The sequence below is a fragment of the Myotis davidii genome, unplaced genomic scaffold (genome assembly GCF_000327345.1).
Source record: "Myotis davidii unplaced genomic scaffold, ASM32734v1 scaffold169, whole genome shotgun sequence".
Classification (NCBI taxonomy): Eukaryota; Metazoa; Chordata; class Mammalia; order Chiroptera; family Vespertilionidae; genus Myotis; species Myotis davidii.
Window position 1 is genome coordinate 957,159 of NW_006383005.1, and position 10,577 is coordinate 967,735.

Here is a 10,577-nt window from a genome sequence, read left to right on the forward strand (position 1 = left end):
TGGCTCTCCCATTCCTGAACCCCCTGCCGGCCTGGTCGCCCATGGCAGCCTGGTGTTCAGTCATTTGGTCGTCCCTCACTGATCCCCCTTCCTGCCTGGTCGCCCAAAGCAGCCTGTTGTTCAGTCATTTGGTAGTCCATCACTGACCCCCCAGCCAGCCTCGTCGCCCCACGCAGCCTGCTGTTCAGCCGTTTGGTCATCCCTCACCAACCCTCCTGCTGGCCTGGTCGCCCCACGCAGCCTGCTGTTCGGTTGTCCGTCCGGTTGTTTCGGTCGTGACGGCCCCTGGCTTTTTATATATTAGAATAGGATTCAGATACAAAAACTACATCAGCGATCACAATAGTACATATTTCATAACATTCTTAAATATGGTAGCTTTTTAGGTCATATTTATTAGTGACTAGCTATAAAAAGCCTTCATATAAAAAGGGTCCAGGTGTATGTCCATAGGGGTAGCAAGAGAAATCTACTTCACAGTGCTGCTGGGAAGGAAGAGAGGAAGAGTAGAAATAAAGGTGAGCAATGCCAGCTTTAAACAAAAAAAAAGAGATTACAAAGTAAGTAATGATTGTCTTTATCATCTTTATATTAAAACAAATCATGGCATGTAGTAGCTGCTCACAAATGAATGATTCCTCTATTTGTTCTTCCCTCCCTCCCTCCCTCCCGTCCTTCCTTCCTTCCTTCCTTCCTTCCTTCCTTCCTTCCTTCCTTCCTCCATCCATCCAAACCGGCATTTTTCCCCAATCATCCAACATCCAATTCAATTACTCCCTCTTTTCCTCCCACGGGCCTGCAAAATCTAAAGGATCAAGAGGTTCCTTTGGCAAGGTCTTAAAAACTTTCCAGCAGTTTTCCCTCTTGAAACCTATCACGATATATTTTAGTTCTAGGCATTGAAAATAAAATCAACTCTGGTCTTCCTACTAAGAGAAAAAAGTCCACAGAGAGAATAGAGGACACCTTCAGCTGAGGAAGGCTGCATTGTTTCTTCCAGGATGGAAAGTTCACACTTTGCAGCAGAGCAGTTAGCACAGTCTTATCTTGAGGATACCAGAAATGGGTGAGATTCATTTTCTTTAAAAATTCAGGTCAGCCCCTTGTCCCTCAACCATATTTGAAAACCAGTTCCCACCTCTTTTCCCCACTCCCACCTCCCCCAAAGTGGCTACCACAGATACTTTTGCTCCCCCAGTCCCTTTTGCCCCAAACCCCAAAATGAAAGAACCCTGACTGAATTCAACATCAGCCTCTTACCCTGCCAGGAAAGCTAAGGAGTAGGAGCTGTTCTTAGAAACAAATGCAGAGCGATGTGTCTGTGTCATCTTGCCTCGGGAAGGTTCTTCATTCTCTGAATCTGAGAGACGCGCCGGGCACTGGCAGGAGAGAAGGGAGATAACAGTGTCCATTTGGGGTTCCCGTTGATTCTCCCATAGCTACTGTTTCAAATCTCTCCATTATGTCACTTCTACCTGAGCTCCAATCTATGTTTGTGTTTCCAACTGCCTCCGGAGATCCCAATCTGGATATCCCAAATGTAGCTCAAACTTAATATATCCAAAATCAAACTATCTTCTTTAAGCCACACTACCAACCCAACTGGAAGCCTCAATGTCATCTATGACTCTTTTCTTTCCCTTTCTTTGAGGAAATAATAAATTATATAGAGGTTTTGAGTACCCCAACATTTCTAAATATTGTTTCATTTACTGTTTATATCAACTCTATTGAGAAGGGATTATTAGCTGTATTTTACAGATGGAAAACTGAGGCTCAGAGCAGTTGATTTGCCTGGGATTGTAGAGTTAATAAGTAGCTGACACTGGTTCTTAAATTCAGAACATTTGTCTCCAAATTACCTTCATGCTATTTCCACTCTACTCCATTCTACTGCTTAACAGTGGTTCTCAACCTTGGCTACACATTAGAATCACCTGGGAATCTTTTTAAAATCCTGATTTCTGGGCCTCATCCTCCAGAAATTCTGTTTCATTGTTATGGGGTGGGGCCACAACATTAGTAACAAAGAAACAGAATTTCCAGAGGATGAGGCCCAGAAATCAGGATTTTAAAAAGATTCCCAGGTGATTCTAATGTGCAGCCAAGGTTGAGAACCACTGTGCTAAAATGTCTCTCATCTAACTCTTCCCATGTATACTCAATTGTCATTACCTTTCCTTAGATTCTCATCATCTTCTGCCTGGACTATTGCAATATCTACTACTGGTCTCACTCTCCAGCCTTCCTTCCTTCTAATCCCCTTCATACTATCAAACACAAAGAGTCCTGCTTAACTATTGGTAACTTCAGGATAGAGTCTAAACACCTCAGCATAATTCAATAATCTTCAAAACTAGACTCAACTTTCTTTCATAGTTTTTCTCAAACCAGTTCCCACATAGAGAACGCCTTGAATTCTAGTACAACCAAACTACTGTCTGCTCTCCACATGTACCATTATAGTCTTTCAAAACCTCTATTCTTTTGGACATGCTATTCCCTCTGCCTAATATTCCTCTTCCACATTCTCTGCCCTCTAAAATACTCATTGGCCTTTCAGAGAGGTATCTTAAATGTCACTTTCTCTGAAAGGGCTTCCAAATATCCCTAGAGTCAGCCTTTTCCACCTTGTTGAAATTCATTCATTTACCTTTGTTTTATTTTGGAATCTTTTTTTTTTTTTTTTAGTCTTTTCAATTTACATCTGAAGTTTCTTTTATATGTGCCTTTTGCATTCAATATATAGTGAGTATTATTTGCCTTGTTACTCAATATGAAAGTCTTTTTAGAGGGAGAAAATGATCTCACTGAACTCTAGTTTCTTATTTAAGAGTCTGTCTTCTGCTTCAGACAATAAACTCTGAGAGCAAGTGACCATCTTTTCTTTAAGAATCCCAATGCCATTATAGAGCAGGTAAACAAAACATATGTAATCATTTAATGATTAACCAGTTATCTAATGATCAAATGGCTACCAAAATGAGAGCTACAGACAGAGGCATGCAAGACATCATCTTATGGCTCAGAGTACCCTGCATTCCTGAAATGCTCTGTTATTCTCTAGGCTGACAAATACATAATACATACAATAAGTTATGTTTCCTAACAGTTAGTCTTTGAGAAATAGGATTACAGGGAAGCTTTTCAGATTTTGTAGGGTACAACTCCTTAAAGAACTCTGTTGTACAAACTGTTCACTGGAGAAACTTTTAAACAGTACTAACCCATATAATATTCTCTTTTCAACTCTGAGAGAGAAAAAAAGCTTTGACATCTATAGACTCAACAGGGAATAAATAATGGCAATTTCTATTTAGGTGTTTCCACATAATCAATTCACTACCAAATAAAAGAATGTTCAAATCCCAGCTCTATTACTTAACTATCATGGTCACTGTAGTTAGTTGTTTATCTTTCTGAGCTTCTGTTTTCTCATCTATAAAATAAAGATTGCTTCATCTACTGTTAAAAGGAGTTAGTATATTAACAAGTAGTAGGTGCTCAACAAAAGATGTATTTTTATCAAATTAAATACTATTAATCTTTTAAGAAAAAAAAACTTTAGCATTATAATAGATATCACTAGGTTAGTTTTAATTATTGAAAAATACATTTACATTATTATAAATAATTATATAGATAGACGGTACCTCCCTCCATCTCTCTATATTTCCATTCCCAAAAAACCTAGAACCATAAGAGAGGAAAATATTTACCTCTCATCTTTCCCTTTAGGTAAAAATAAGCCTTTTGCACTACAAATACCTAAAATGGTATAAAACATGCATAATAAAATCCCAAAGTGATATTTTTTAATTTACATAAAAAAATTAAAAGAATAATATCTAGAGTTGGCAGGATGTGAGGAAATTAGTTTAGTACTTTCTTAAACTACCAGTGGGAGTATACCTATATCCAAACTTTCTGGAGGTCAAATTAATAATAAGTACCAAAAGTCTTAAAAAGGACACTCCCCTTGACCTGGTCATTCCACTTCTGATAATTTATTTATTCGAAGGAACTAATCAGAATGGTGGTTTAAGATAGCAAAATATCAACAGGAGGTTAATTAATTAAATTAATTCTACTGTAAAGAATATCAAGAGACCACTAAATAAGGATGTAGGATTCTTTATTTACATGGAAAAACATCCATAATTTAATAGTTTATAAGAAAAGGTTTAAGAGAGTATGCACACTGGGTTCCATTTTCTAAAAATAATATATATATATATATATTTAGTATATATGCACTTAGAAAAGAAGTTTGGCAAGACATTTACTAAAATGTTTATATAAGTTATCTCTAGGTGGTGGGATGACAAGCAATTTTTCACTCTCTGCTTTATAATCTTTGGTATGACTATAATTGCTATACCAAATTGTTTTCCAACAATTCACATTATTATTGATATCAACTGTACCATAAAAATAATAAAATAAACACTGACAATTTTATTTCCATTCCGAGCAAATAACAGATAATTTCTGATTCTGGAATAAGCACTTTCCTTCCTCCATTTGAATTCAACTTGACAAACTTGCATCAAACACTTGCGATATGCAAAGTAGTGTAGGAAATTTTAAATTAGTTTAAGACACTCCTATACTCAAGAAACTTACAAATCTAGTAAAGAAACACAAACACGCAAATAACCATAAGATAAGGGAGAATGAAATAAGTCCTATAAAATTTACAAAGTAGAGGGAGGGGTGCTGGGAGGGCAGGATGGGGTAGAGAGAAGTGGGAAATCCCTATAGGTTCCAGGAAGGTGACAACTTTTGAACTGGACACTGAAAGATGAATAGCCTGTCAACAGGTAAGTTGGGTGACATTTCAGTGAGATGAAGATGTGAGAGCAAAGACTCTAAGGAGGGAAAATACAGAGTATATACTCGGGGGTAAGCAAATAGCTCCACTTCTTAGAGTTCTGGGATGTAAGCAAGGATGGAAATACAAGCTAAAATAATACCAAGGACCTGAATGTTGGAGTGAAGAGTGCTCACTTAATTTCTCAGGAAATACAGAGTTCCTGAAGTTTGTGGGACAGGAGTGAAATAATCAGTCCAACTCTAATTATAACACTCTCTATATGAAATTTAATCCTTCATCTGGCTTCCCCCTAAAATCTACTTGAGCTTCTCTTTGGTCTCAATTTGAATGTAGCCTTGACTAAACTAAATGAAATTATCCATTCAACACCAAAAATTCTTAACACATATTTAAAGCAAAATTAGAGCCACTTAAAAGGCCTCAAAAATATAAAAGCATACAGAAAAATGGTAAAAATCATGAAACTCTAAAACTTGAAGTGTTCATAGGTCATATTTTATTCAATGTGTTTTTGCACACAAAATTTTCATAACTGGCTATTACCAATAAAAACAGGTCTGAGAATGTGTACTTGATTCCTTTTAAGATTAAAAGTAGTTTTATGCAATTGATTTCTATTTCAAAGATGATAATGGAAAAAGAAAAAAAATCTTAGAGCAATTTCCCAGTCTTGACAGGAATGAATACTGGAGAGCATTTCCTGGAGAAAATCTGGATCTGGCACGGCCAAAGCAGCAGCAGGTAATCTTCCCATCCAAAGGCCACAGCAAAGGAAAGCGAGCTTCTGCGCTGCTTCGCCTGTGGTCCTAATGGACTGTCCTGCTGGGGTGAAGTCACAGGCAGAATCGCAGTCTTTGGACCACAGACCATAGTTGGGGCCATTAGTCAGAAGACATACTATGCACAAGACTATCATATATTTCATTCCTAGCCTCTCTGATAGCAGTCTTTTTCCTTTTGTAGTTCCCAATAAACAGAGCATTAAGAGTACATAGCATTTTGTGTTTGTTAAACTGAAATCTTTTAGAAGGCTGAAACCCTATAAAATGCAAATAGTTGTTTTTAATAATAATTAAATAATAAAAATGATTATTATTATAACTGGATTCAAAAAGCCCCACATGCCTGTTGACAATCAGCAAATACTATCAATCCAAGAAAGCTTAAATAATTGAATTTTTTGAAATTCAGGAACAATGTCTTTGCAAAGAGTATATCAAAAGCACAGAGAAATTAAGTAACCTGGCCAAAGTTATAGTCTGTTTTAATGCTGGGACCTGTTCAAGAGGCAGACTTCTGGAGCGGAGATTTTTTCCCCTCTATTCTGCTATATTGTCTGTCTTTATATATGGGAAAGCTCTATTAATTCTGGTTAATTAGAAAGATAACGAAAATACTAACAAGCCTGAATCATAAAATACTTTAAAAGATATGACTCTATAGATATGTTAAGCACATACAGAAAGCAATAAAAGATGTAAAAGCCAATAAAACTTATTAAAGAAAAAACTCAATTATAATTACCCATTTGAGCTAATCAGTGGACCCTGCAAAAGTACTTTAAATATACCACTTATAACCTTTTCCAGTAATTTGCTTGGTAAATAAGTAATGAAAACATTTCAGGCAAGATTTAGCTCAATTAAAAGTCTAATTAGATTAAATTTAAACTATGTAATCTAATACCTTATTCCTAGGACTGTGCTGTTTAGAATAAAGAATACAGGGAAATTCAAGCTTTAACGAAATCTAGTAGAAGATATAAGACACACAAAATTCAAATATGAAGCAACACAAGTCAAAATATGTACAAAATTTACCTCAAGTAGTCTACTGCACTAGGTTTTCCCTTTCTCCATTTTCTCCCACCATCCACTTAATCTTTCTATACAACTGTCATTGTCCCATTCATAAATTACCTTCTCCAGCTTTCATCTGGACACTAAATTCTCTCAACACGTAAACCACACAGCCAGAGACTATTAGTTCACCAACACAGGCCTTTCAGAGCCCTGTCACCTGCGCTAATTGCTATGTTGAGGCAGATGTCCATCAAAACAGTAATCTACTTACACGCTCTGGATTCGTTTTCAGTACCAATGGCTCATCTCTTTTTTTCTGTTCGTCCATTTTCCTTTTCCCTGTTTCTGTGTCCTCTGGTAACAGCTTGTGGATTTTATCTTCGGAAGTTTTCTCCTCTTGTAACTTTTCTTCTTTCAGCTAAAAATACAAATCACACTGAGACAGTAGAATTTTAGGCAACTATAAACTTAAAAATATCTTTTCCTCAGTAGTCTATTAGAACAAACATCACATGGCAGTTTTGAGACTATTTTCCTTATTGGATATAAAACCCTCTTAATTTTTAATTAAGTTAGTTTTTACTTGACTCTTGCCAAGCATACACTTCATGGCTTAAGATTTAACTGCTCTGCATTCTTGAGCAATATGAAACCATACAAGCTAGTACACAATCAAAAAAAAAGTTTATTCATTTAGTTAAAAGAGGCTGAATATAAAAACCTTCTTATTCCCATAAACTAGATGGAAGTGTACTGGACCAGGAGAACAACAGAGAGATAGGCCACAGAGGGTCAGAGAAGCTGGGCAAGGCAAAATGGGTCTTTAGGCCTAGTAGCAACAGGAAAAATGACTTTGTCACAGTTCCAATGTCCTACAATTTGTGCTATTAACCTTGCATCAGAGAATAGGTCAAGACACATGACTTACAAAGAAATTTAAGGCAGGGGTACCTGCTCCTCATTTGGGAGAGGTAGCATGGCATTATGAAAATAAGATGGGCTTTGGGATAACATGGGTTCTAATGGTTCTGCCACTTATTTACCAGCTAGATGATCTTTGGCAAATGAACCATCATATGCTCACCTGCATAACAGATAATGCTGCCCTGGCCGGTTTTTTTCAATGGTTAGAGCATCGGCACACAGACTGAAGGGCTGTAGGTTCAATTCCAGTCAAGGGCATGCCCCTCGGTTGCAGGCTCGATCCCCAGCCCAGGTTGGAGTTTGTGCAGGAAGCAACCAATTGATGTATCTCTCTCATTCTATTTCCCTCTCTGTGTTTCTACCTCTCCCTTCCACTCTCTCTAAAAATCAACGGAAAAATATCCTCTTAAAAAAACAGATGTTACTTACTTTGTAGATATAGTTTGAAGAAGTAGATGAGAATAAAGTACTTAATGTTGTGTCTTGCTGTGTACTTACACTACATCAAGAGTTTCCTTCCCTAATCTCCTTTTTATTCTATTTTCACTGCCCAGGGTTTTAATAAGATTTAAATGACAATGTATATCAAAGCAATTACAGGGTACTAATATTTTTAATCATACTGCAAAAAAATATAAAACTAAAGAATAAATATTTTTCATTGGCTGTTACCTCAGTGTTAAAAAAACAATAAAGATTCAGTTTTATCTTCCTAATTTCTTTAGGTCTGATTCCTACAAGTCTGAACTAGTCTTTAACACACTAAGTCTAATTCAAGGTGATAAATATTAAAAGAACACCATACGCAATGTTGTATCAGGAGATTCGAATGAAATAATGTACTCCCAACTCTTCCAAAGTCAAACAAGAACACACGAGGAAGAGAAGCAAATCCATATCCAGGGAGAAAGCAATCATAAGTGATGCTAACTGCCCATGTGAATGATCAATGTTGATGCTCTTATATGAGAAATTCTTGCTCAACAATTTGACCACAGGCTACCTAAAGGGGCACTTTACTTTAAGAGGATAAAGAAGTAGAGTGACGCAAAAGAGAACAGGTTTCAGCATCATAATAATTATCATTTACTGAACTCTACGTGCCAGGTGCTGAGCTTCCTCACTTAAGAAAACTAAGGTTTAAGAGTTGGTAATGTGTTCAAATTCACAGTCATAAGCCTAGAGCTGGAATTCAAATCTAGATTTATCTCAGTGGTTCTCAACCAATGATTTTACCTCTCAAGGCACACCTGGCAATGTCTGGAGACACTTTGGTTACAACTTAGGGGTGGAGTGTGTGTGCTACTGTCATCTAGTGTCTTGAGGCCAAAGGCTGCTACTAAACATCCTAAATGCACACGATAGCCCCCAATAATATATTCATACACAGAAGTTACAATTTTTTAAAAACTAAATATTAAATTTCCTTTAATATGTTTTAGTGTTAATGTGTTTAGTGTGTAATGGTATTTACATACTATGCCCGCCTATAGCTTTAAATATGTGTTTTAGAATGTATCCTTATGGCTCCTAACAATGTTTATCTCTGCTCTCAAAGTTTTTGACAACAGCCTTGTGTTGCTGGCAAAACCACCTTTTCATTGCAGTGCTGAGTCTCTGCTAACACAGCATTCTTAGCAAAACTAAAAATTTACACAGTTGAAAAACCCATATACCCATTTAAATCTTCACAAGATCATGTTGGCGTTTTCTCTATGCTGAGTTCTGTAGAAGTTATTTTTTTGTCCTTTTGGTGGTTATTTATAAGGACTTGAGAACTTAGTCTCTAGGAAAGAATTTTTATACTCACGGAAAATGACTCTGGAGTGTCAGAAAGCAGCATATAAACTTGAGTAAGACATATCAATAGCTGTTGTTTATTAAACTCTTCTATGTTCCAGGTATTACGTTTATAGAGCTTACCTCATTTAATCGTTAAGGGCTCTGTTTGTATATATCATTATCATTTCATAGACACAAAAAAGTACTACTCAGTATTTCCCAACGTCACCATGATTGAATATTGAAGAACCTGAATTTTATAGTAAACCACTGGTTTCAGATACCAGGGAGTCTCAACCGCAGCATGACTGGCATTTGGGGTTCGATAGCTCTCTGCTATGGGGCGGGGGGATTGAGCAGAGTCTAATAAGAAGGTTTATGCATGAATACTGGCCCAATCACTGGCTACCGAGGACAAAATGAGAAACTCTATCAACTGTATCTCAAAACTGTCAGTCTGGAGTGGGAAAAAGGAAAACATGTACCTATTGACTCCCACCGCCCAATAACCAAAGTTTGCTCCACACAGTGTTAAACACCCTCACACTGGCTTGTACGGCTTAAGTTCCCAAGGTAGGTACCACAGCTCCCACAAGAGAAAAGCGCTAGAGCTAAAAGCAGGAAGCAAGCAGTTGGCCCCTGAACAAGATCTCAGGTGGCACCAAAGAGAAGCTGCCCACTTCTGTAAGTGGAATGATTTTTGTTGCTTCCTTTTAGATGCTAATTACTAGAGAAAAACTATTGACTTTTGTACATTAATCTCATCCTCAGTCACACTACCAAGAATACCATGAAAATTTTCCTGAAAATGGCTTCACTTTGCCCTTACATTTAAAAATAAACTTTAACAAATCAAAGTATTATACACTACACAGAAAAGTATACAAATCATAAATGTAAGTCGTGGTAAATTATATAAAATAAGCATATCCACATAACCATCATCCAGATCAAGAAATGGTATATTACCAGTACCTCTTGTGCCTACTCCTCACCCAAAAGTAACCACAATCCCAGCTTCCAACACCAAAAAAAAAAATCGTTTTACCTATTTCTGAATTTTACATAAGTGGAATCATATATGCATTATTTCTGTCTTTCTTCAGTCAACATACTGTTTGTAAGATTCATCCATGTAAGGTACATATAGTTTGTTCTTTCTCATTGTTTTATAGTATTCTATTGTTTGCCTACAAAACAACTATTCTACTGTTAATGTATATTTGAATAAC

At 36.7% G+C, this 10,577-nt stretch overlaps 1 protein-coding gene across 1 annotated transcript in view; it reads right to left on the reverse strand.

The window, feature by feature from the left end:
• Positions 1–10,577, reverse strand: part of RNF169 (ring finger protein 169) — a 48,144-nt gene that overhangs the window by 14,250 nt on the left and 23,317 nt on the right. Inside the window, exons 4-5 of the mRNA XM_015557474.1 lie at positions 6,911–7,057; positions 1,261–1,379 (exon numbers count right to left, since the gene is read on the reverse strand). Coding sequence (XP_015412960.1) covers positions 1,261–1,379; positions 6,911–7,057 — 266 coding nt within the window. The remainder of the gene's footprint in view (positions 1–1,260; positions 1,380–6,910; positions 7,058–10,577) is intronic.